The sequence below is a fragment of the Neovison vison genome, chromosome 12 (assembly GCF_020171115.1).
Source record: "Neovison vison isolate M4711 chromosome 12, ASM_NN_V1, whole genome shotgun sequence".
Classification (NCBI taxonomy): Eukaryota; Metazoa; Chordata; class Mammalia; order Carnivora; family Mustelidae; genus Neogale; species Neogale vison.
Genome location: NC_058102.1, coordinates 136,688,187 through 136,714,182, shown reverse-complemented (window position 1 = coordinate 136,714,182; position 25,996 = coordinate 136,688,187). Strand labels below are relative to the sequence as shown.

The window sequence follows — 25,996 nt, the reverse complement described above, 5'->3', positions numbered from 1 at the left end:
TTTATGATTTTTTAAATTTTTTATTTGACAGACAGAGATCACAAGCAGGCAGAGAGGCAGGCAGAGAGAGAGATGGGGAAGCAGGCTCCCCGCTGAGCAGAGAGCCCGATGCGGGGCTCGATCTCAGGGTGCTGGGATCATGACCTGAGCCAAAGGCAGAGGCTTTAACCCACTGAGCCACCCAGGCGCCCCCGCATTTCTTTTATAGATGAACAGTAATCTATTGTATGTAGATGCTCGTTCTGTTTATCCACTCACCCGCTGCAGGACACTCGGGTTGTTCCCGCCTGCTGGCTCGTGTGAAGGACACCGCCGAGCACGCTAGGGCACAGGTGTCTGCTTGAGTCCCTGCTTTCAGTTCTTTATCGCTGGCTCCTATGGTAATTCTATGTTCCCCTGTGGAAAGAACCCCCAAACTGCTTTCCACGATGGCTGCACCATTTTACATCCCCACCAGCAGTGTGCTGGGACACCCTTTTCCCCACACCTTCACCAACATTTCTTTTCCAGCTTCATGTTGTTGCTGCTGTTGTGGTTGTTATTGGGGCTGGTAAGAACAGTCATCCGAGAGGCGCCTGGGTGGCTCAGTGGGTTAAGCCTCTGCCTTCAGCTCAGGTCGTGATCTCAGGGTCCTGGGATCGAGCCCCGCATCGGGCTCTCTGCTCAGCAGGGAGCCTGCTTCCTCCTCTCTCTCTGCCTGCCTCTCTGCCTACTTGTGATCTCTGTCTGTCAAATAAATACATAAAATCTTTAAAAAAGAAAAAAAAAAAAAAAGATAGTCATCCGAATGGGTGTGACTATCTCATCTTGGTTCTGACTTGGCAATTCCCTCTTGGCTAGAGGGGCACAGAACATCTTTTCACGTGCTTATTGGCCATTGATCAAACATTTGATTTCTCACTGATCTGTGCTAATAGGGCACCAGGATTATGAATTTACTCTGAGAATTTTTTTAGGTTTACAGTGAGGACTGATTGAAAATACCATTCTCTGTTCACAGTGCATTGCCAGTCTCTCCCTCTTGACAGCTGGCTCGTTTTCTTTGCCTCACCCCAGTCCTCTCTGGGGTTTGGGGTGTTTGAGACTCACGCGCCCTGCACGGGTTCTGCCCACGGGACAGGACGCTGGAGCGACCAGAACCCCTGTAAGCAGCGCCGCCCGCATGCTCTAAGGACAGACCTTCCCTAGCTGCCGGGGGGCCTGTCAGAGCCTGGGGGGGTGCACAAGGGGCTGGCTCGGGGGTGCTGAGTCTCCAGTGCTTCCGGAGGCTTCTTGCCTATGCCCTCTTCTTTGCCAGCAACCAGATGAACCAGGTTCTCTGGCACCCAGGTCTTACCTCCGCTTCTCTGTAAGGTCTCTCGTATGTTGTTAAATGTTTGGCTTCTGTTTCATCACAACCTTTCTAGATGGCGCACTGAGGCCCCGGGGACCAGTCCTCCTGGTGAGCCGGGGGTGGGGACAGCCCCTTGTCGGCCTTGGCGTGTACCCATGGGCGCTGCTGGTCACGTAGCATCCTTTGATTTATGACCTTGACATAATAGATAGGCTTGTGGTTTTTAAATTTAAAGATATTAAGACTTTAATTCACTAAAACTTATTCTAAGGGGTTATTTATATTTTTATACTTTTTTACGTACCCGTATTTTATCAGCTTACAGTTTAATGCCTAAGTTTCCCCTGAAAATAACACATAAAATTGTGTATTTATGAATGAGAAAAAAAAAAAAAAGAAAATACCATTCACCTTGGGCCTACATTCTCTGAATAAGAATTAAGCAGCAAAACAAGATACAAAAGGACTGAGAACCTCCGTAATGAGTCTTGTCTTCCCATCATTTAATAGATACATATATTTATTCTACACATATGTGTGCCCTCCTCCCTGGTACTATTGCAGGACCTGGAGGTACACAGTGTGTGGAAGTCAGAAAAATCCTTTCCTTCTAGAGCTTTTTTGTTCTAGTACACAGTGACCAAGAGTGGGAAATTAATCCAAAAAGTGGTTGGGAATTTCTCCTCCTATGGTATGTGGCCTCCAAGATAGCCCAGGGGTCACTGCCTTCTGAAATCTATCTGCTCGTGGAGTCCCCTCCCCTTTAGTGTGGACTGGACCTAGTGACTTGCTTCTAACAAATAGAATACAGCAATATGGGGCGCCTGGGTGGCTCGGTGGGTTAAAGCCTCTGCCTTCGGCTCAGGTCATGATCTCAGGGTCCTGGGATTGAGCCCCGCATCGGGCTCTCTGCTGGGTGGGGAGCCTGCTTCCTCCTCTCTCTCTGCCTGCCCCTGCCTACTTGTGATCTCTCTCTCTCCGTCAAATAAATAAAATCTTAAAAAAAAAAAAAGAATACAGCAATAGGGTGGGACATTATTTCTGAGATTTCATGCAAAAAAGGCTGCGGCTTGTTACAAGCATCCTTCCTTGCTCTCTTGCTGGCTCTCTCTGAGGTGTGCCAGCTGCCTGTCGTGTGTTCCCTGAGGGAGAGGCCCACATGGCATGGAACTGCTGTCTTCAGCAACAGCCACACCAATGACCTTGGGAGCAGATCTTCCCCGAGTTGAGCCTTGAGTTGATGACAGCCCTGGCCCACTCCCAGACCACACACCTGTGAGCGTCTCTGAACCCCAGGCAATTGTCATTATTCTTGACCTATAGAAACTATGAAGTGACAAATGTTTGTGGTTTTCAGTTGCAAGTTTGGGGGTAACTCGTTACTCAGCAAAAAATACCTAATACATTCCTCATACTTGAGAGCTATAAGGCTCTGATCTTTCCCTCAGAAACTGGGTAAAAATAAACTATATGCTTACAGCCAGCCAGAAAAGGATTGGAATCTTAGAGAAACAGCCAAGGAACAGTCTAGTCTTCCCATGACTCTAGGACCCAGGGCCCTGCTCTAGGGCCGGGAAGGAACAAAGCAAAGTTGTCTGCTAATCCCCCCTTCTTGAAAGAATCTGGTTGAGGGGCTGAATTTGATGCTGTCCCCAGGAGGCTCTGAATTCTGGTTATTCAAATAGAGCATTTCATCACAGCATAAAACCCCTTGGAGTGATGCTTCAAGGTATGTTAATAGTCGATGAGACCAAGCTTTGTGTGACTTCTCTTTCTATGGGTGTTTGCTCCCATAGTCTCCTTCTTGCCCAGGGCGGGCTGCTTTCCCGCAGGACAGGACCAGCCCCAGAGAGCAAGGCTTCTGTGTCTCCTGCTGCTGCTCCAAAACGGTCTCCTCCAAGTTAGGGTCGAGAGTGCACAGCATGGCAGGAAAAGACTCAGGAGGAAAACACTGTATTTTCTATTGCATTTTATTTTAGTTTAACAGTAAGAAATTACTTCACTATTCTATATAATATACAAACTGATGATCGTCATATATATAATTACATATATATGTATATGTAATTTGTAAATGAATATACATACGTTGGAGGACAGTCAGGACACATTACCTATTATTGTCTGAGCAGACGCTGTAAACCAGAAGTTCTCAAAGTGTCTCTGGTCTGGAGACACTACAGATCTCCAAGACTTTTTGGGTTCTACAAGGTCAAAACTATTCTCCTAATAAGATGTTATTTGTTTGTTTGGTTTTTTACTCTCATTTTCTCATGAACATATAAGGGATTATTCCAGAGACTTCATGATGGATGATACTGCAACAGATTGAATGCAGAAGCAGGTACGAGGGGGTGCCTGGGTGGTTCAGTTGGTTAAACATCTGCTTTCCCCTGGGGTCATGAACTTAGCGTCTTGGGATCGAGCCCTGCATCAGGCTGTCTGCTAAGGAGGTCTGCTTTTCCCTCTGCCTCTCCCCTGCTTGTGAGCGCCCACGTGTGCTGTCTCTCTCTCCCACTCAAATAAATACAATGTTTTTTTAAAAAGTAGATATGAGAATACAGCCATCTTCTGTTAATCCGTGAATTAAAGAGATTTGGAAAAATATACACAACCACACTTCTCACTAATTTTTTGCTTTGGAAAATGCAGTTACTTTTCACTTAAAATTTAAAATGGGTTGGGGCACATGGGTGGCTCAGCCGGTTAAGCACCTGCCTTTGACTCAGGTCGTGATCCCGGGGTCCTGGGATTGAGTCCCAGATTAGGCTCCCTGCTCAGTGGGGAGTCTGTTTCTCCCTCTGCCTCCGCCCCTCCCCCTACTCATGCTCTCTCTCAAATAAATAAATAAAATGTTGTTATTGTTGTAGATTTTACTTATTTATTTGTTTGTCAGACAGACAGAGAGGGAGAGCACACGCAGAGGGAGTGGTAGGCAGAGGGAGAAGCAGACTCCCCGCTAGGCAAGGAGCACAGTGAAGGACTTGATCCCAGGACCCCGAGATCATGCCTGAGCCAAAGGCAGACACTTAACTGACTGAGCCACCCAGGTGTCGCTAAATAAAATACTTTTTTAAAATTGTATTTCTATATCCTAGCAATGAACAGCTGGAAATTGAAGTTTTTAAGGTTCGGAGGAGTCCTAAGACAACTGTGTTGCGGAATCACGGCTCTGAAGCCCGGCATTACCGAGAGGCTGTTGTATCCAACCAGGCTCTTCGCGAGGGGACAGGTCTGGCTCTCCCCCACTTCATATCAACTCCATCCGCATTTGGAAAAGCGGGATGGCCTTTCCTTCAACGCACTACCTCCTGGTTCTCCAGAGCAGGGCTTCCAGCGGACTGTAATGTCAGACCCTTTCTTCCCAAGCCATCGCAAACGGTATTTTGTAAAATACAGTACAAGTAAGTTACTAGTTGAAAGAAATTAAAAACAAAGACGTACAAAATGAAGCCCGGTCTTTCATTAGATGCTACAGACATCGCATCATTCCATCGAATTGTTTAAAAGTTTCTCGACGCTCGCTCTCCATAAACCAGTACAAAACAGGCTGTGGACCAGCCCCACCTGGGACCACAATTCCAGTCTGAGCGCTTTGCCGGCAGAGACGGGGAAAAGGGAAGGAGTAGAAACAGCAATGATGAGGAGGCGACAGCGGAGGAGGGGCCAGGTCTACCTGGGCTGTGACTCAGTCCGGATGCTGGCAAGAGAGCCCTCGCTGGAGACCCTGCGTTTCTTCACACGCTGGTCTGAGCTCTGGAGACGCTGGATGTGAACCACCCCTTGGATCTCACGCGTGACCCTGGGGTTCGTTCCATTAAATGTTAACCTGTTCCATTTGTTTCTCTTTTCTACACCCACTCTTCTAATATTTATTTATGTTTTCTTTTTTTCCTCTCATTCTTTTTGTTTATTTTCATCTCTCTCTCTCTCTCAGCATGTATGTAAACATAGAATACAGTAAATCAAGAAGAATCGGTCTGTATAGCCCATGAAGACTTTTTTTTTTTTTTTTAAAGATTTTATTTATTTAGTTGGAAGAGAGAGAGGGAGATCACAAGCAAGGGGATGGGGCAGAAGGAGAAGCAGTCTCCCCACTGAGCAAGGAAACAATGCGGGACTCTATCCCAGGACCCCGGGATCATGACCTGAGACAAAGGCAGATCCTTAACCGAATGAGCCACCCACAAGCCCGCACATGAAGACTTCTTAAAAGTTATTAAGACTTTCTGCTCGTTCTTTATATCCAGAACAGCTTTTAATGCATTGATATACCCAACCACGTTTCTCCCTCTGTGTTTCTCTCCCTCCTGTTCCTTTCTTACACATTTCTTTTAAGCGACACTTGGAAAAAGTTAAACATTGACCTTTCATGTGCTCGTCATCCTGGTGACCTTTTGTGAGTTAGACTTGAGTGGAGCGTTCCTTGTAACCTGATGTCTTCACTTTCTGATCCCAGCATTTTTGTCAGCGTCTGACAACTGCTACGACGTTGTTGACTTTAGCTCTGGTTTACCAAACGGTCATTGTTCAGTGAGAAGCTGAGTGTCTCTGGACTGGTTGATTATTCTGGAATAGAATGTTACTCTTCCATGAATTCAATCGTGTAGAAAATTCCCATTATGCTGGGTTCATTAACTGTTTTCTGGAAAGGAAATTCTTTTAGGAGAGTGTTATGAATAAAGTGAATGGGGTTGTCAAAGCATAACCATGAAGAAAGTTGAGTCTCTCTTGCTGAAAAAGACACTGTGCAAACATAATTACAGTTCGAGTTTTACTGACGCTTCAGAAATATAATTTACATAATGTTTGACATTTGACGACTTTCCAAAATATATCCTGGTCCTATTCACTGAAAATCCACCAGAATCTGTCTGTTTTTACCTAATCCCTCTGCTTGTGTTCCCTCTCTGGCTGTCTCTCTCTCTCTCTTTCTGTCAAATAAATAAAAATCTTTAAAAATAAATAAATAAATAAAAATAAAAATCAAGACTATTAAAAGAGTGAATTGCAACAGCATGAATGGAGCTAGAGTATAATGTTAAGCAAAATACATCAGAGAGGGACGCCTGGGTGGCTCAGTTGGTTGGACGACTGCCTTCGGCTCAGGGCGTGATCCTGGAGTCCCGGGATCGAGTCCCGCATCAGGCTCCCAGCTCCATGGGGAGTCTGCTTCGCTCTCTGACCTTCTCCTCGCTCGTGCTCTCTCTCACTGTCTCTCTCTCTCAAATAAATAAATAAAATCTAAAAAAAAAAATATACATCAGAGAAAGACAAATACCACACGATCTTACTAATCATTTGTTAATGAAACAAATGAGCAAAGGAATAAAAGAGAGAGAGAGAAAGAAACAAACCAAGAAACAGGCTCTCAACTACTGAGAACAACCTGATGGTGACCAGAGGGGAGGTGGATGCGGAGATGGGTGACAAAGGTGATGAAGCGGGGGGGGGGGGGGGGGGCACCTGCTGTGATGGGCACCAGGTGTGCTGTGGAAGTGTTGAATCACTGTATTGTACACCTCAAACTAATACAACACTGTATGTTAATTACACTGGAATTAGATTATTTTCATTTAAACCATTTTTTTAAGTCACCCAAATCAGTCGATTTCTGCTTCATTTGGTGAGGAAGGTAAGAAGCAAATAGAAGGAAGAGAGAAGAGACTGCACATTTACTCCCTTTCTACATCCTTCCCAAGAGCTAGAGAAAGGAAATTTGACAGTGCCCTTTTTAAATTCCCAGAATAAGGGTGTCATTGGAGAGGAGAATACAGATCTTTCCCCCATTGCTGCCAGAGCAATATATAAACTGTGCAATTCGGGGCGCCTGGCTGGCTCAGTTGGTAGAGCGTGCAGCTCTTGATCTCGGGGTTGTAAGTTCAAACCCCATACTAGGCGTAGAGATTACTCAAAAATAAATGCGGAATCTTCCCTCAAGGAATTAAATCTGCAAAGAACAGAACAAATGTCTTCTCATCCCCCAGGTCCCAGAAACAAGAAAGGCAGAGAATTCTCTCCTGGTTTCCCTGGGAGGGATAAGGTAGGACTTGGCAGAGATAATGTGGTTTGTGTGTAGCGTGGCCTCGCCTTCCTGAAAGGTAGAGACAAAGGGCTCCTATAAAGTTTCCATTCAGAAGTAAGACTGTGTGGGCTTGGTTTTATTTTTGTCACAAGTTATCTGTATCTTTTGGAGAAAAGATGGCCCAGCAATGGGGTCCTGGACAGAAATCCCTGTTCACAACATTGCCTTGAGCAAGCTACTTCGCTACCTTTTCCCAACAATGAGGCAAGCAGAGGAACCCCGAAATTTGCAATCATTAAGTACCACTTAAATGTCAAACATTTAGGCATAGATCAATAAGAAATACAAATACTCCTTCCTCGGTCTCTAACCAAGATCCAGTCTACTTGTCTTAACATTTCAGCTAGTTGTAGAAAACTTTCACAAAGAAAAGCCAGTTTTATCATTACATAATATTTGTCTTGAGTAGGGGAAAAGTACGAAGATTAGGGTTTGTTTGTTTTTGTTTTTTTTTTTCTTTTTTCATTTGAGGTAGGCTCCACACCCATCTTGAAGTCCAAAGCAGGGTCCTGAACTCTGGACCCCAAGATGAAGACCTAAGCTGAGATAGAGCAGGAGTCTGCTCCTCTCTCTGCCTCCCTTCTGTGAGCTGGGAGCCAGATGCGGGGCTCCATCCCAGGACCTGGAGATCACAACCCCAGCCCAAGTCAGTTGCTTAACCGACTGAGCCTCCCAGGTACCCCCAAGACGAAGATTCTTTTTTTTTTTTTTAATTTAAATTTTATTTATTTCTTTGACAGAGAGATAGCGAGAGAGGGAACATAAGCAGGGGGAATGGGAGAGGGAGAAGCAGGCTTCACGCCGAGCAGAGAGCCCAATGCAGGGCTCAATCCCAGAACCCTGGCATCATGACCTGAGCCAAAGGCAGATGCTTAACGACTGAGCCACCCAGGCGCCCCAGACTAAGGTTATTTTTAAGCAGACTTTTCTCCAAGGTTTTGGGATTTCTTTGGTCGGGGAGGGGAGAGAATAAAGTTTATATTTTATATTGTTCCATTTTATTTGAGACACTAGGGCAATCAACAAGTTTGTTTCAACCTGTGCACAACAACGCTACTCCCACTTCTGTTAATTATACTGTTTGGACTTTTCTCTCTTCTCTCCCTACCCACCTAGCCACAGTTCTAAGCCTGAGGTTGACTGTAAATATAAATTCAATTATAAACAATAATCCAAATGGCTGGTGTCTTTTTACTGGTGGAAGGAAGGACAGATGGTCATAAGAATGTAAGTGTTGTATACACCATTTTTTGTCTTCTCAGAGCAAATTTTTTGGTTTAATTATAAACATAGAGAAAGGAGACACAATTCAAAAACCTACATTTAAAAAGTCACAGAACTAAAAACGTAAAGGAAATAAAAACATGGAAACCAATGAGAAAAAAAAATTATCTTCATTCCAAAATAACATTTTGATAGTAATTCCTATGTTCTAGTGCTTTTCCCAAGGACATCGAAGGGCCTTGCTAGCACTATAGAATTCCCACGGCAGACAGCTGAGGTAGAAGGAAAACAGTGTTCTTGTGACTGTCATTATAAAAATGAAAAAGATGGAGGGGAGTCCTTGTGGCTCAGGTCATGATCCCAAGGTCCTGGGATCGAGCCCTGAGTCAGGCTCCACACGTAGTCTAGAGCTGGCTTGGGGCTTCTCTCTCTCCCTCTCCCTCTAGCCTTTTCTCTCTCCCTCTCTAAAAAGGAAATCAACACATAACATAAAAACCAAAAAGATGAAGCTGGAAGTTGGCCTGATTTATGAACTCCAACTAGCTGTTTCAGAACCTTTGACCAAACTGCTCCTTTTTCCAAAACTGAAAACTGACTTCACCATCATTGTGCAGCTGGGGAACACAAGCCAGAGGAATGATGTCCGGAGAGCAACCAATGCTGCTTGGGTCCCAGCCCGCCACGGAGATGGGGGGGCACAAGGCTCCTCTGACAGCAGCTGAGCGAACCCTCCGGTGGTGCCCAGCCCACTGGGTGTGCCCAGAGAGGGGCGCTCACCCCCTCAGGTAGCCTGTGCTGGCCCTCAGGCCAGTTAGCCCCAGGATGCCAGCCTCACCAGCTGCCTGCTGTGGGCCATCAGTTTGGCTACCGTACCCATGACATCTCTTCCAACCATGACCCCCGTTCCCAGTTGGCCTTTGCTGGGCCTTAGCCCCATGCTAAGCTGGAGTGCTGCTCTTGGAGGAGGCTCTGGCAAGTTCCATCCCTGGCTGCAGGCAGCAGTAAGGCGCACGCACCTGGCTCCACCTCACGGCCACCAGGAACCCCACCCTGACCTCTTCGAGAGGATGCCCTCCTTCATCTTTCCAGTCGAATCCACAGACTGGAGTAGACTGGAAATGCCACGTCCTCAGCTTCATCCGACCAAAGCATGAATGGTCATCAATGGTTCTGCCTGCTGCAAGAATTAGGGAAATTATTTCAAATTTCCGTGAAAACCATCAGGCGAGGGCCTTGGAGGGATGGAAAGTGACTTCCAGGGAGAGGATGAGCTCAGAGCCCTGGGGCCCCAGGGGCCCCAGAGAAATGGCCAGTATGTTCTCAGTCCAAAGGGGAGCGGCCTCTTCTCTCAGCCACCGTCCTGGCCCTGAGCACTACAGTTTGCCTTATCCCCCCTGAGTCCACAGGTTCCAAGCCCACGTTACTACTGGGTAAGGAATGCCCGCCAGGAAAGGCTGGGTAAAGCGCGTCTTGGGAACTTGCTGAAGTGAGTTACAATGCGATTCTTGAGTCTGTAGTCAAGGCTGTCTCTACACAACCAGGTAGGAGGGATTACCCAGGTCTGGTCCAGGACGCCATGGGCAAAGTTGACACAGAGAGCTTCCCAGTTAAAGCCTAGGTCAAGAGCCAGGGTCCAGTCAAGTCACTGGGAAACAAACCCACTGGACAGAAAAGCAAAGTGCAATCCGTAATCCAGAGAGAAAGCACAGGAAGCCAGAGCAAAAGGGGTTAGAACCAGCTGGAGGCAGAACCCGGAGAGGTGGCTGGAGTGTGGAGAGTCAGAGACAGGTAAGAAACCTCAAGTCTACGAGGAGCAGTACCGCCCACGACGGAGGGCGTCAGAAGAAGCAGGGTAAGGGCAAAAGGGTTTAAGAGCCGGTCAGCTGGGAAGTGAGCAGCAACCCGCGGCGGTGTCTCCCTCAGCCAGTGTCCCCCTGGAAGTGTCAGGTGCCTGCTTAGAGATGCTGCGTGCCGAGGTGGGACACGCAGAGAAACCCCGGGCTTGCCGAAGGCCCACTGATCTGTCACTAACTCGCGTCACACCCACACGAGGCTAATTTACAGGAACACGAAAAGATGGAGAACTAGGCAAGGCTCGACCTTCTTAGGAAGGAACCGTAAGTGACCAACTGGTTGGTAGATTCACAGCCGGTACTATTATCAAACTCAACCGCGTTTTTAGGCTCACCACTTTCCTGGAAGCACAAATGATCATGAGAACCATCTTGGTGGGCATGGTCTAGAACAAAATTCTAATTCTCCGCTTGCCTTGCTGCGAGGCTGACCTTGGCCAGCCCTTCAGCCACCACCCCGCAGCGGTGGCCAGACAGTGGGCGGTGCCACGGGCTCCCACCTCCTAGACCCCGCGCAGTGAGCTGTGGCTTGACCCCTGTCAGTCAAGTCCGCAGGGCGAGCGAACACACTCGACAGGTGTGTATTCATTAACAGGTTGTGCAAAAACAGGTGTTTGTTGTAACAGGGAGCAGATAACATCCCTCCCCGATTTTGGACAGTGTTTGCACAAACTGTTCCGTGTTGTGGTTAAGCGCTATAACTCTTCCTAATAAGTAATGTTTTCCTGCAAGGGATGTGGTAGTTTCAGTATTTTCACATCAAGATTAAGTACTTTCCCGCAGTCTTGAGCAAAATATAACCATGGAAAGGTCAAACTGGGCCAATTAAAGACACTCACGGATAAAAAAGATTAAACATCACTAAATCTTTGAATCCATGCAGTCTACAAAGTAGAAGTGGTGACCCCCAGGCCACCTGTGTGATGTCTAGAAAGTTAAAGGGCTTTTGAAGGAACAGTACCTTGGAGTAATGGCTACCATTTACAACTTTGCAAAGAATTGCACTAATTCTTTATTTGCTTTACCTCATTTAATCCTCCCAACAACCCCAAACGCTGATAATATTATCCCCATTATGTAAGTGAATTAACTGAGAGATTAATTGTCCCAAAGTCACATCACTAGTAACAAGGCATGTCTGAACTTGAACCCACGTCCCTCCGAAGCCAAAACCATATGCACACCTTTAGCAGCTATAAAGACTATAAAAATGTTAGGGTGAGCATTTTGAACAAATGCTTTTGACTTAAAAAGGTCATACAAAGACGCAACCCAGTGAGAGACTCAGTGGCTAGTCTTTCTTTGGGCCTGGGAGGGAGGTGCTCTTTCCCAGAATAGGCATGAAGATGAAGCCAAAGGAAATGGCCGATGTATTTTTTTCCAGAGGAGGTATTTATGTGATGGATATTCTGAAGACCGGAGTATTTTTTCCTTTCAGTTGTTTGCTGTTGGGGTGGCTCAGCCCTAGCCAGGGGGCCTAGAGAAAACTCCAGAACTTGGTAAGCCAGCAGCTTCCCAGCAGGTCACCTCCATCTGGGTCAGTCTGAGGACCCACAGCGCACTTCCGGTCCTGAAGCCCAACCGGGGTTAATGACCACGCCGGGGACCCTGCTGGATCCAATTCAATGCGGACGGCCTTGAGAAAGCTCCTTCAATCTCCTGCTCCAGAAGCTAAGGTCGGGCTTCCCACGTTGGGATAAACAAATTCAGCATTTCAAAGCAACCTGTTAGCCACTCACCGTAATTTGCATATAAATGCCAACAAACAACCTCCCATTGTCCAAGCAGCCCCGGAGGGCTGTCGGGTTTTACTGCCCACCTAGAGAGTGTGTGTCACAATCCTCGGCCTCCCAAGATTTCCCTCGGAGCCTGCTTCACAATCAAGTATCGGGCTGGGAAACGACCCTGGACACTTAGCATTTAGCAATCCCGGACGGACAGACAGTCCCCTCTTTGGACAGCCTCCTCCGTGCTCTGTCAGCCTGTGAAATTGGCAGCCAGAAGCCAGGAAGCCCAGGGGAAACCGAGCTCCTGATCCAGCCCCACTGGTGCTGCCCCAGGTTTTGCCCAGAGGATACGCTTCCTCTTTCCAGCCCAGAAGTTTTTGCTTTTGAAGGTGGACAACTGTGCTGCTTTTAAAGAAAAAGAAACTCTTTTTCCCCACTTCATTTTTTTTTTTAAAGATTTTACTTATATATTCAACAGAGAGAGAGGGAACACAAGCCGGGAGAGTGTGAGAGGGAGAAGCAGGCTGCCCGCTAAGCAAGGGGCTGGATTCGGGAATTGATCCCAAGGCCCTGGGATCATGACCTGAGCCAAAGGCAGACGCTTAACCACTGAGCCACCCAGGTGCCCCTCTGCCCCCCGAACTTAATACTTTTAACACACGTTACTGGGTGCCGGTTAAAGGTCTGACCCAGGGCTCATGGAAAAATAAAAATATGCGTGTGCATAAAATATGTTTAAATAAATGAAAGGATTATGAGACACTAGAAACAATACAAGGGTTATAAGGGTTGGGAAGTCATGAATGACCACACTCCCCCCCAGGCACACATAAGCACACACATTTTCTAAATTTACATCTCCTTCTTTAAAGTTACTATTCAATAAGTAATTTCCTTCAGAGAGCGCTAATAATAAAAGAAACACATATAAAGTCTCAATTATAAAACTATATATGGGTGCCTAAGAGCCAGTTGGATTTTGAAGTAAAAGGTAATCCTTTAATGAAGATGCTAGGTGTTTGCGGAGGGGGCGGGTAGTATAAAACTCACCTTTGCTGTGTCCCTGAAAGAAGGATGCAGCAAGCTGTTTGTTGCTTTTATTATAGCCTCTGGTTACAGGTTCAGTTCCAGGAGAACAAAGTTACCCCAAGTTCCCCCGTGTGGCTAGGACCAGCCAACTCAAGACGAAATAGCCTGCTGATCTTATGTCCTTCACCTTTCGGACCAACAAAACTCTCCGTGGTTTATTTTTAAATTCCTTAGGGAAACACTGATAAAAACTGGGTATTTCACGGTGCTAAAAGGAAAGTCCACCTCTTCGTTTAACGGGGAATGATGATAATGCTTCTCGGGGAGAACTGGTGTCCGGTCGTTCGCTTGCAGATCGCACCAGATTTCAAAGGTGGGGATACGTTTGACCTTAGCAACGCTCCATTAATTTTCAGATCCGTTTGAATTGTTTCTCCTCCACTCCCTTCACTGGCAACTTGTTTTCGTTGGGGTTCCCATACAAAATTATAAATCTTCAAACAATAGTTGAGAGTGGAGAAAAGTGAAGAGGAAGACATTTGGGTATTTACGGACAACCTGAATTCAGATGCCTGATGCAAGAGGGCTCGGTCTCCCTTCCAGGTCTGCTCTCCTTGGATCACAGCGAGGTACAAAGGCTGTAGGGGTCAGTCCTCCCTCCTCTCCACCGGGATTTCACAGCTGAATCCCTAACTCTAGGTGAGAAGTACCCCCATTTACAAGGCAACTGAGAATGAAAGTCTCGGGTATCAAAATCACATCCACTAAATTTAGTTTAAAAAAAGAAAAAAAAAAAAGTCTCAGCGTGGACTTCCAACACTTGAAAAAGTAAGAAACTGCTTTCAGAAGTGTGGTGTTTTTCCACTGTCCTCATCAGTTCCCTAGGGAAATTCCAAGGGGAAGAGACCAGGGATAAAGAGCTTTCTGTATTCCTCTTGGTTTTAACTGCTAAAACAATTTTTGTTCCATTAGGTTTGTAATGTGAGATCTCTCAAAGTGAATTTACACAACAGCCCCTGACTTTATTAATTCATCACAACTAACTCAGTCTTCACGTGTCGAAAAACAAATTGCTGACTTCCCATGAATTCCAACATCTACTTACACTCTGCCTTGAAAGTTGTTTGCTGTGAAATTATTCCAGGATTTCCAAGACTGTCCGGCCAGCATGGCACAGAGGTGCACACGCCACACTATGCACGTATATGCACACACACAGAAACAGTCACCAGCTCACCTCTTCAGGATTCCGCTCGGGTCACTCCAACATCAATCCAGTCTGCAAGGCCTAGGCTGCCAAACACAATTTGAAGAAGCCTCCAGGAGGCCAGCTGGCGACAGGCCGCTAGATAGGTGACTCCACCAGGTCTTGAGGAATGACGGAGGCCTTGAGACATTGTCTACCTGCTTATCCAAAGTATCTCCCCAGGTTGCCTCTTTTTGTATTCACAAAATGGGGAAAGTTTGTATAAACATGGCTCATAGGCCTCGACCTATAATGCATTGAAACTCTCCAAAGCAGATCCCCTGGAAAATCACCACCTTCCTGTAAGAAGTCTATCCCTCTGCGGCTGCACGAGCCCCAGCCCCTCCCCAGGCCGATCTCCAAATTCCCAGAACGGCAGACAAGTGAATTACGCCATCACGCGCAGGACGGTACGACGTGCGCCGACCAGCCAGGACGTGTTCAGAGCCTGAAACCATTCCAAATGAAGAGTTGTCAAATTTTCAAGAAGGGTTTAATTTTGTTATTTCATCGGGTCTCAAATTCTCAGATCAGCGACCTGCCTTTTTCTATCAGCACAGTGAGAGCCGCAGGGACGGAGGAAGAGAGGGACGAAGCGTGGGTCAGTCTCTGAAGCAGTTCCTTTTCCATCACAACTGGGACCCTCAGAGTCCCCAACTAAATCAGCTTCATCTGGGGGAATTAAGCGGATTTGTCACTAACTAGACCCCTGCCCCGTGTGAAAACGTCCACACTGCCCTAAACACCAGTTGCAGAACTACTTGTGTTTTGGTGGGAGCACCTCTCAGGCAAACTGTAGGTGCTGGTGGCCATTGTCTAGAAAGCATCAATCACGCACAAACCGGTCAAGTGATTCTGAAACAGTATCCGTCAGCGAACTGGACTCCCTTGATTTTCTCACTGGATTAACCATCATTCTGTCAAATACCAAAAAAAAAAAAAGGTCCATAAAACTGAAGTGTTCCCATCAGCAGCCAAGAGATTATTCCGAAAGGAAACAATGACAAGCCAATGTCATTAGTAGATGAGAGGCTAAAAGCAATACATTAAAAATCTGTATTAAGAAGGTTACATGCAGTCTGCAGGTCGCTGAAAGGGCTGAAAATCTCAGGTATGAGAGAGCAAAGTATAAAAAAGTCAAGGAAATGTCCACTGTAAAAGTAACAGGCCCAAGCTCTTAAATTTTTTTTGAAAAAAAATTTTTTAAAGATTTCATTTATTTATTTGAAAGAGAGAAAGAGAGAAAGCATGAGCAGGGGGAAGGGCAGAAGAAACAACAGACTCCTGCTGAGCAGGGACCCAATGCTAAGGCAGATGCTTAGCCAAGTGAGCCACCCAGGTGCCCCCCAAGCTCTCAACTTAAACAAACAAACAAGCATATTTTATTCATTCATTTGACAGAGGGAGAGAGACAGTGAGAGAGGGAACACAAGCTGGGAGAGTGGGAGAGGGAGACACAGGCTTCCTGCTGAGCAGGGAGCCTGATGTGGGGCTCGATCCCAGGACTCTAGGATCATGACCTGAGCCAAAGGCAGACACTTAACGACTGAGCCACCCAGGCACCTGTCAAATTTTGGGGAATATTTTGCTGGGCCCCTCTAGTTCATTGAAGACACTTGTGTATGTTGACAGAAATAGCTAGCATACCTCCAAGCAATAATCTTGTAAAGCATTATCATTGCCCCCATTTTATAGGTAACAAAACTGAGTATTCAAAGAGCTTAAGGAGGGGCGCCTGGGTGGCGCAGTTGGTTAAACGACTGCCTCCGGCTCAGGGCGTGATCCTGGAGTCCCGGGATCGAGTCCCACATCAGGCTCCCAGCTCCATGGGGAGTCTGCTTCTCCCTCTGACCTTCTCCTCGCTCATGCTCTCTCTCACTGTCTCCCTCTCTCAAATAAATAAAATAAAATCTTAAAAAAAAAAAACAAAGAGCTTAAGGAATTTGCCCAAGTTCACAGAGCTAGCAGGACAAAGGCAGCATTGGAACACAGCATTGGCTGTGCAACTCCCAAGGGCACTTGACCGCTACCCTTCTAGGAGTTCAGCCTCATCTCGCCATGTAACTTTTGGTGGAGGTTTGACATTATTTGGGCCGAGACAGAGAAGAGGACCAATTAGAAGTTATAAGGAAAAAAAGCTGTCCTGGCCCCAAAAAGGCTAGTTCCAGACTCGTGATACTGGATGCCCCTGCCTTCAAGCTTTTAGCCTATAATCAGCCCATATTGAAACCAGATTTACGAGCTCTTCAGAGGAGAGCTTTGTGATTTTCTAAAGCAGACATGTTTGGTATTTTAGAAGGTCAAACCCCCTATGGTGCAGTGTTTTTAATAAAATCAGTTCAGCAGAAATTAGAGACACACCAGTCAATTCCTAGGAAGCCTCTGAGCCATTCACAATAAGGGTGTGTGTGTTGGGGGGCGGGGGTGGAAATAACATAAAAGACATAACCACATACAGATAAATTTTTTCAAAAGGGAGAGAATGGGAGGGGGGTAGATATAGAAACATCATGGCAAATTTGGTCCCATTTGTCTCTGGTTGGGGCAAATTTCCACTTAGAAAAAGAATCTTACGGGGGGGGGGTAGTTCTATGTCAATATTAAACAAGGGCTGTTCTTGGTTAGCTCGGCCTTGTCCTGTCACCTCAAAGTAACAGTAAACATCTCCAGGAGGGAAAAACAAACACAGCAGTCATCACCTTTCTTACATCACCGACTCAGGTAGGTAGTTATTTCATGAAGGGCCCTTTATCTCTGCTCTTGGCAGCCTCTACGCTCTCACAGGAAAGCAACAGGAGAACCTATATTTAGTTCTTGGTAGAAATCAAAGCAGAGAGACCCGCAGTATTTTCGTCGAAAGGCCGAGTTATGCCCAGAACTGCCTTTTAAGGCTGGCGGCGAGGGCAGCGCGCAAACACTCCATGAGTAAGTATCTCATGTATGAACACAACACGCGAGAGGCACAGGGCTCGTCCTAGGAAGACACGGGAACAGGGATAGCCAGTCTATTATTCAGCAAGCACGTGAGCACCCGGACCCCCAGTCCAGCGATGGGTGGCAGGTGCACAACATGATCGCCCCCCACCCCGGAACAGAATGGGTGTAAACAGCCTCGTGAATTTATAGCAGAAACAAGACGCAGGGCAGCAAACACCAAACACAGAAGTGGGGGCATTTTGCATTCATCTTCCAGTAAATGTCTGGGATGTCAGTGCCTGGAGGAAGGGGGTTTACTGGTTTCCAAGTGATTCAAAATACGGGACTTAAGGGACACCTGGGTGGCTCAGTGGGTTAAAGCCTCTGCCTTCAGCTCAGGTCATGATCTCTTGAGGCCTGGGATCAAGCCCTGCTTCGGGCTCTCTGCTCGGCAGGGAGCCTGCTTCCTCCTCTCTCTCTGCCTGCCTCTCTGCCTAATAAATAAAATCTTAAAAAAAAAATACGGGACTTCAAATCCTTCATTGCCTTTACTTAACAAGTTGCTGAGTTCTTAGTTAACTGGTATTTAGAAGAAATGGGGTGAGTAAGACTAACAGACACCGGCTGCCCGAGGCATCCCTGAGCATGCTTGACCGCTGTACGTGAAAGCAGAAGGGGAAAGAAGCAAGAAGACTTTTCATCTTCAAGATATGAAACTGCTATAATTTGATCTGGAGCTCACAGTGGAGGTGAGGGTCGAAACTCCATCAAGGGGCAATCTCAGTGAATTTTCTTCTCTAGATGGGTTTGGATAGTTAGGCCACAATTCTCTGGCTCCCTTGAAAAGCAACACACCAAAAACGTAATACCCTTTATAAACTGAAAGTCACGCGTGCAAGAACTGTCATTCTCAAAAAGCACAATACGAATGCCATCATTTATTAAAATGTGTATTTATTCCATAGCCTATTTTGTATGGGGCTGTGGCCTCTTAATTATTGGATAATCTAGGTACTCATTTTTTTAGACTAGTCATTTCGAATCTGATTCTCCCATGAACTTGGCAACTGCATCTGTCTTAAAGGACCCCAATTATGCTTATCGTAAAATAACCCCCCAAATATGCACACACACAATCTTTTAACACTCAGTAAAAGAAAACCCCATCCTCACATATGCAGACTAGAGGTTCATTTTTAAGCAGAAGTTTCAAATATACAAAAGAATCAGGAAAAGAAGAAAAAAAGAATCCAAGGTGGCAAATTCTTCTCACGTTTAGGATAACAAAGACCTATTTGGGGGGGAAAGTACACAAACATGGCATGGGTTTGAATTCAGGCTGAGCAGTCTTGCCAGACAGAAGGTCCTACAGGAGTGAAAACACTGTTACTCAGTGTGTCAGTGGCTGAAGTCGATGTGGGGGGGCATAGGACCCTAGTGTTCTTTAAATCTCAGTTGATACAAATAACCCTCAGTATTGAAACCCTTTCTAAACACTGAAAAAAATATATATTAGTATAACACTGCATTGAAGGAAGGTTTGAAAACTAGGAGCATAACACAATTGAATTTGGCTAATTTGGGATCCAAAATACTTAAATTGGTCTGAGACAGAAGCCAACTGATATGGTAAATCAATCCAAACGTAGTAAAAGTAGACAGTGACTAACTACGAGAAGTTTCGTTTAGCGGACTTGGTTTGGTTTTTCTTATTTGGTTGGAGGTAGACACATTTTTAAAAAGCATTTCAGAGCAACTGAAGTTGATGAATATGACCTTTTCTCAGCTCTAGACACTGATCCACCATATCCACCTGGTCTAAAAAAGTTTAGGATTTCTCATAGGTGAAAGCTAAAAACCAGGGTTATCCTAACACCTAACAAAAACATGTGGGTAAGACACCGAATGATGGGCAGGACACAGTTGGAAATTCTCCACACTGTAAGAAAACTACAAATATGCAGGTAAGGACAAACAAGATCTTGGTCTTATTTAAATACCAAAAACAAACAAACAAACAAAAAAACAAAGCAAAACAAAGCAAACAAACAAAAATCAAGCCAAATCCTATAGTTGAGCGACAACAGAACTTCATTTGTATAATTAACATGAAGTTTCTTACACTTCCCACTTGGTTTTTAATTTATGACAAGACACCGCTAAGTTTCAGACAAAATATATATATATATCTATTTTTTTTTAAATCTTTACAATAAATCAAGATGTTGGAGCTTACACAGAGCACATTTTAGTTTATTTAGGTACTCAATTCCAGCTCGCTCAGACGCAAAACCCTGGTAACAGTGTGTATGAAGTCTTCTCTTTGCTTTTTATAATTTTAAAGCAAATAATACATTTGACTGTATTTAAGAGTCTGTGCAAATAATCCTTCAGAAGAAATATCCAAGATTCTGTTTGCAGAGGTCATTCCGTCTCTCAAAGGTGATTCGGTGAGTTCCTTTTTCTGCAGATAAAGTGCTCCTGTCCAGCAGAACCCCAAGCCTTCCAGCGTCCAAGAACTTCGGTTTGGGGTCAGACCCCATCATACAAACTCCAGCTTCCCGTGCCCGCTGTACATGCCCCAGTGGACGAGCGAGAGGATCCTGTCGTTGCTGAGGTCCGCTTGTCTCATCTTGTCACAGGTCAGGCAGCAGTTCTCGTGGCCGCTCACCGGCACCATGCACTCCAAGTCCAACTTGGCCACCTGCCCCTTTTTGGAATGGTGTCCGTGGAAGCTGTAGTGCAAACGGGACAGCATCTGCTGCCGCTGATCCTGCAGTCTCTTGTTCTCACTCCGGAGCATCCTCAAGGCCAGCATGATCAGCAACACCAGAATGAGGCCGCCGGCGATGGGCACGGCGATCACGGCCGCCCGGAACCACAGCTCTTTGGAGGAAGTCAGCTCCTGCACTCTGGTGATGAGGCTCCTGCCGCCGTCGTGCGGAGAGCGGTTTCCTTGTCCTAGAGCAACACAAACGCGTGAGCGGCCTGCGGTTACGCCCTCCCACCGGGACTTACGCTCATCTATCCATCCGCAACGAGACACCCCGCGAGAAAGCAGCTTACGGTGATGTCAACACTATTTACAAACGACACGCTGCCCAGCGGTGCAGAGATGGGCTTCCGAGAACAGTCTGTGTAGGGACTGTGGTTCCTGAACAGGAAGGGTCTTCTGGGTCTTCCAAAAGTGGAAAAGCCAAGCAAAACCTATCATGCGGACAGACATCTCATGCTTAGGCAGACAGAAAAGCTACTCAACAGAGATGCATCTTCGCATCCACAGCCAGGCCTCTCCCCATGGTGTCTCTAATTACATTAACAACAAAATCAAGAGCAGACATACGGGTCGTGGCCGCCGCGCGCCAGAGGAGGCCGGCGTGCTGGTCCGAGGGGGCTTCTACCTACCTGAGGCCTCCCCCTTGGGAGGGGCGAGCACATCGTGCAGCCCTCGGTAATTGCACATGTCTTCGTGACAGCATTCCAATGTGGGCACGGCGGTGCCAGAGTGGTTTCGGGCCTGTTTGGCTTGGCAGAGGTCTGCTGTGCTTGCAAGAGAGTCCAGGCAGCCATGGGTGAGCGGGGAGTTTGTGTTCTGCGGATCGAGAAGCCTCGAGAAGCAGGCGTTCAGCTCGGATTTACACATATAGCCGGTTGCCACGCAGTGGGCAGCATCACAGTAGCATCTGATTTCACCTGAAGACAATGAGAAATTGCGTCACGCGCCTTCCTGAGCCCAGATAAAGCCTCTACCTGGGCAACTGCTCAAGTTCAAAGGCATGAACTTCTGGATATTGAGCTGAGAGCCCACAATGGCAGCCCGGGGCAGACTTGGGAGAGCCCTGTGTGCAAGGCAGCGCTTAAATTTCCACCCAGTTAAAGGTAATTTTAGAAACGTACTAATCCCAACTGCAGAGAATCAGAGTTCAATTGCGATTTCTAAGGAGTTAGCGGGTTAATTCAAAATATTACTTCTGGATCTGAAGGAAAAGAATCATCACAAGAAATTCTCCTACTGTAAGGTGAATTACACTGTTTATTCATTTTAATCCTACGTGACCATACAACATAAAAATGCCAGGCTTTTTGATTTTGTCAGTATAAATATTTGATCGGAACTACTGAATTGTTTACTACCTTAAAGGGCTGTGCCAAGATTTAAGAGCTTTAGCTAACACCTTATAAAGTTATTAACTAGAAACACAACAATCTAGAAATTGCTCCGGTCAGGAGGTTTTAAAACTATGAAACTGGGCAGCTATTTGCAACCTCTCTAGAAAAGGCAAACTTTGCCTATAAAGATCTTTTCATGCAGAGGAGCTTTTAGTCAGTATATTGTAAAACAGGAACTAGGCAGTTTACAATTAGTGGTTTGCTTGCCAAAGTCAATTTCTTTCAGCCCAAATGGAAAGTCATAAAACTGGGGGCAGGGGCGGGGTGGGGGGCGGGTGAGGAGGGGAGGCGGGTGTAAAAGCTAACTTCTCCTCCCCTTAACTCCCCAGTTTTACATGTAATTCAACATGGGATCTAAAAGGGGAAACACTGAAACTGAAAATCCTCTGCCGGTTGAATGAAAAATCCTTAAGGAAACCTCAAATTTTTCTCCAGGAAGTGATTAAAAGTTTCCTTTATAAAACTTATTTGGGGAGTTGCAAGTCGCTGGTAACATTTTGCTGCAATGCATGCTTCTGAGGCTTCAAGCATCCTCCTCTAGTTGAAATGATCTGGGTTTCAGAGCGATCACCAATAGCGCATCTGACCCCATGGGCTCTGGTCACTGTCAGATGCCACAATTAATGCTACCGTAAAAAGAACTGAGGCACACACCTTTTCCCCGCTTCCCGATCAGAAGTTCTAGTAGTTACTGAAACCCCGGCTCTGAAATTAAACACCAGGGACTGTGGTTTTATAGACCCTCTCCTTTCTTCCTCCTCCTCCTCTCTGCGAATGTGAACGCCTGAGTGAGGTGTCTCATTTAATTATCTGTCCAAATTCCAGGCCACTGTATGGTATGCTCGAGTTTTCATCAGACGCTAATGCTTTCGTTCTTTAAAAAAAAAAAAAACACACAAAAACAGAAAAATATCTTCCAGCTAATCACAGATCTCTGGCAATTTGAGTTTAACTGTCCAAAGCTGGAGGTCCTGCTCTAGCGTCGGTTGGCGGGCTCCCTGGTCTGTCCCACTCTGGGCCGAAGTCCCTTCTCCAGGAAGACCTTCAAGTTGGAACCTTGCTTTTTAGAGGTTCTCGCTCCTCTTTCCAAGATTACTCGATGCTTTGCACAAAGCTCACCAGTCTTATGTGGTGATGACTACGTATCCCTAGCCTGACTAATTCCACCAACAGATTTAAAGTAGAAATAAACCAGATTCAAAGTCCATTTTGATCCCATGCACCTCAAGCCCAGTGCAGAAAAAGAGCACCGAATGAAAAAAAAAAAAGAGTAAAATGTTTATGAGATCCTATTTAAAATACTGTATTTTCAATGACCTAAAACAGTCTAATCCAATTTTGACAGGTAACTACGAAAGTTCTAACAACTTTTTTTTTTAATTGGAGCCACATTTCAACAAGTTGAATGGACTTTTGTATTACTGTATTAAAACTATATTTCTGTCGTTTCATAAACTTTCTTCCTGTGGCATGCAAAAGGCCCAGAAAGGGGACTGGTATTTGGAAACAGTGAACAATGCTCTTCTGTTTCCCCCCCTTTCTTGTTACTGTATGTAGTGATTAAACAAAAATGTCTGCTTTAGTCAAGATGGCTACAGGAGAGACTGCTGGTTCTTTTAAAGCTTTTGAAGTCCGCAGCAGTCAGAAATCTCTGATCCCCTAATTATATCATTATCAGGCACATAGTTTCGGTATCTGTGACTTCATGTCAGCCTGAGTCCCTCCCTGTTCTGCCGGCCTTTGATAGGGCCAGGAGGCTCCCCTCTGCAGGCTACCAGGGCTGTTATTTAGGGTTAATTACACCCTTCCTTTCAAAATAAATAAATACCGTAGCACAGCATCCTTCTGGGCTAGCTTATCCTTTAACCTCATGCCTGCTACATGGCAATTAGAGAAGGCGGGGGGCGGGGTGCAAAAGCTAAATAACGCTTCTCATTTAAAAAAAAAAAAAAAAGAAAAATTATCTGTTCGGAGAACAGTAAGGAGAGTTCATGGCGGGGGAGGGGGGAAATCCTTGAAATCTAGGAGTTTGGGTTATTTCAACCCAAAAGGCGAAAGACTGCAGGAAGCAAAAAGAAACCGACCTTTTCTTTCTTTCTTTTTTTCCCCCCGGTAGTAGTGTAAACCCTGAGGGGAGTGGGGAATGGGACCGCTGCCGGAGCCCACCCCTCCCAGCCCGCGAAGCCACCCATCAGACTCCTGCACACGGCGACTCGCACTTGGGGGGCACCTCCTCTCTCACACTCGCCGGCTCACAAAGACACGGAGAGACACACACGGAGGCACACGCGCGGACGGAGTCACACTTGGGGACGGGCGCTGACCGCCCGCACTCCGGCCCCGCAGGGTCGGGGGTTCGGCGCGGCCGCCCCCAGCCGCGGGGTGCGGAGGGCGGCTGCGTCCCCGCGCGCACCACGGCCCCGCTTCCCGGCGGCAGACGTTCAGGAAAGTTCGCCGCGGACAGACTTACAAAAACATTTTGACAACCACTTGCCCCGAGGTCTGACTCCACCTCCACGCGCCGGCCCCGGGACACCCGAGGGGGGGCGGCCGCGAAGCCACCGCCGCGACTTCTAAGAACAGGCAACTTGTCGCGACCTGCGGGCTCCAGCGCGGGAGGAAGCCTCGCCCGCCGCTAACAAAGCCTTGGCAGCCGCCTTCAAAGGCCCGCGGCAGCGGCCGCCCCGGGACCCCCGCGCGCCCCTCCGCGGAGAGTCCGCGCCTCGGCCGGCCGGCGGGCACCCACCTTTGGTGAGCAGCACGGCCATGGCGCAGAGTTCGAGCTGCAGCCAGATGAAGATGTAGCTGGAATGGCGATCCATTGACGCCCCCCACGGCCGCGGCGCCCCCGCCGGCTCTCGGAGCCGCGGCGCAACTGCAGCCTACGGCTCCCGGAGCGCGCAGGGCATGGGGGCTCCCCGGGGCGGCGGGCGCCGTCAGCGACCGGGCGAGGAGCCGGGCCGCGGCCGGAGCATGGAGCGCGGCTGGAGGGGCGCCGAGCAGCTCAGAGGACTTTCGCGGCCCGACTCCGCGGCCACCGGGGGCCCCTTCGCTCGGCTCCGCGCCGCAGTCCCGGGTGGGCGCTATGGGCCTCGCTCCCCCTCGGCCGGCCACTCCGCGAAGGAAGCAGCTCCCCGAGCGCGCGCGCAGACCGCCAGCCGCGAGCTCCAGCTTGCGCCCGCCTCTGCCGGCCCGGATCCGCGCCGTAAATAGCGCCCGGCGCCTGGAGCCGGCCAGACGCCGCCCCGCCCCCGGCCCCGCCCCGGCAGCGCCGGCGCCGCCCGATTGGCCGCCAGGCTCCAGTCGATCATCTCCGCAGCCAGGAGGCGGGCCCAGAGGGGGGCCGGGTGGGACCTGCCCCGCGGCTACTAGCGGCGCCGGCGTCTGGGGCTGCGGGCGGGTAGGATGTCGTCTCCCGCGCTCCCCCTCGCGGAGGGCTGCGCGTCCGTGACCTTCGCGAGGCGCGGGTCGATCCCGGCCGCCGGGTCTCTGGCACTCGCCTCCGGGACCTTCACAACTCAGACTTGGGCCGGCGTCCCCCATCCCCTGGCTACTTTCTTGTTGCCCCCGAAACGCGCGAGGGACCGAGGGGTCGCTAGCGGAAGGCCTCCCGGGCCACGCTGCGCGCTCTAGGAACCCCAGGGACAAGTGGCGGTCCCCCGGCGTGCGCCATCTGCCACGGCGCCCCTGTCGAGCCCTGGGGGCTCGCGTGTGGCCGAGAAGGGGGTTTCGTCGGGGGGAGCCCGGAAGGGGGGCGGCCGGGGGCCGGGGTCTGCTTTCAGCCTTTTCCCCCCTCTCCCTCTCGGCGCATCCGCCTTGAGCCGCCCGCCCTCTGATCAATAAAGCCCAGACAGACAGACTGTTGATCAGTGGGGGCCGCTAAGTTCTCCTGGGGAGACAGGGGACGAGGAGCCGGCTAGAGACACTTAACGAAAATTAGCAAATCCAAAAGCACCCGGCGCCAGCGAGACGACACAGGCCGAGACTGACACTCAATTAACCACCCCCCAAACAATCGCAGGCAAACACACCGGCTGACCCTGATCAATATCAGCCCCGCAGTGATCTCCTTTCTGAGATACTAATTCATTTATTAGGACTTGCAGGGCTGCCGGCCCCCAACGTACCCAAAGGCAGCCCTGGAGGTTTTGCTATTGTTGTGTTGTGTTTTCTTTTGGTTTTACTTTTTGGAGGCTAAATTCAACTTAAAACTCTTATCTGCGGGAATGCTCTTGTATCCTTTCGTCCCATAACCTGAGATTAACAAAAGTCCACCGTTTGAGAAATTTCCTTTTAGGATCAGCCAACATTTCCCTACCAGATAAAATGTCAAGGGGTGGCGGGAAGAGGAAGAGAAAAGCATTTAATGCTAAGGTGACAGATGTGAAGTCAAATCCCTTTAGACCATGGTAC

At 47.8% G+C, this 25,996-nt stretch overlaps 1 protein-coding gene across 2 annotated transcripts; it reads right to left on the bottom strand.

The window, feature by feature from the left end:
* Positions 1-18,347: 18,347 nt before the first annotated feature.
* BAMBI (BMP and activin membrane bound inhibitor) lies at positions 18,348-24,767 on the bottom strand. 2 transcript variants are annotated; one of them, XM_044227354.1, is made up of 3 exons: positions 24,330-24,767; positions 20,819-21,106; positions 18,348-20,374 (listed from the first exon to the last, which is right to left on the bottom strand). In XM_044227354.1, exons 1-3 carry the CDS (start codon positions 24,403-24,405, stop codon positions 19,956-19,958), a joined length of 783 nt encoding a protein of 260 aa, XP_044083289.1. In that variant the 5' UTR covers positions 24,406-24,767; the 3' UTR covers positions 18,348-19,955. The 2 variants fall into 2 exon arrangements, with proteins under 2 accessions (XP_044083289.1, XP_044083290.1); XM_044227355.1 differs by lacking the exon at positions 24,330-24,767 and adding an exon at positions 22,238-23,882.
* Between the last annotated feature and the right edge of the window lie 1,229 nt (positions 24,768-25,996).

What these genes read in the sequence shown, in the direction of transcription:
- BAMBI (XM_044227354.1), bottom strand. Translation starts at nt 24,405, where the DNA reads ATGGATCGCCATTCCAGCTACATCTTCATCTGGCTGCAGCTCGAACTC. An exon ending in GGCCGTGCTGCTCACCAAAG is followed by an intron (nt 21,107 to 24,329) that starts GTGGGTGCCCGC and finishes CATTGTCTTCAG; the next exon opens with GTGAAATCAGATGCTACTGT. An exon ending in TCCCAAGGGGGAGGCCTCAG is followed by an intron (nt 20,375 to 20,818) that starts GTAGGTAGAAGC and finishes GTGTTGCTCTAG; the next exon opens with GACAAGGAAACCGCTCTCCG.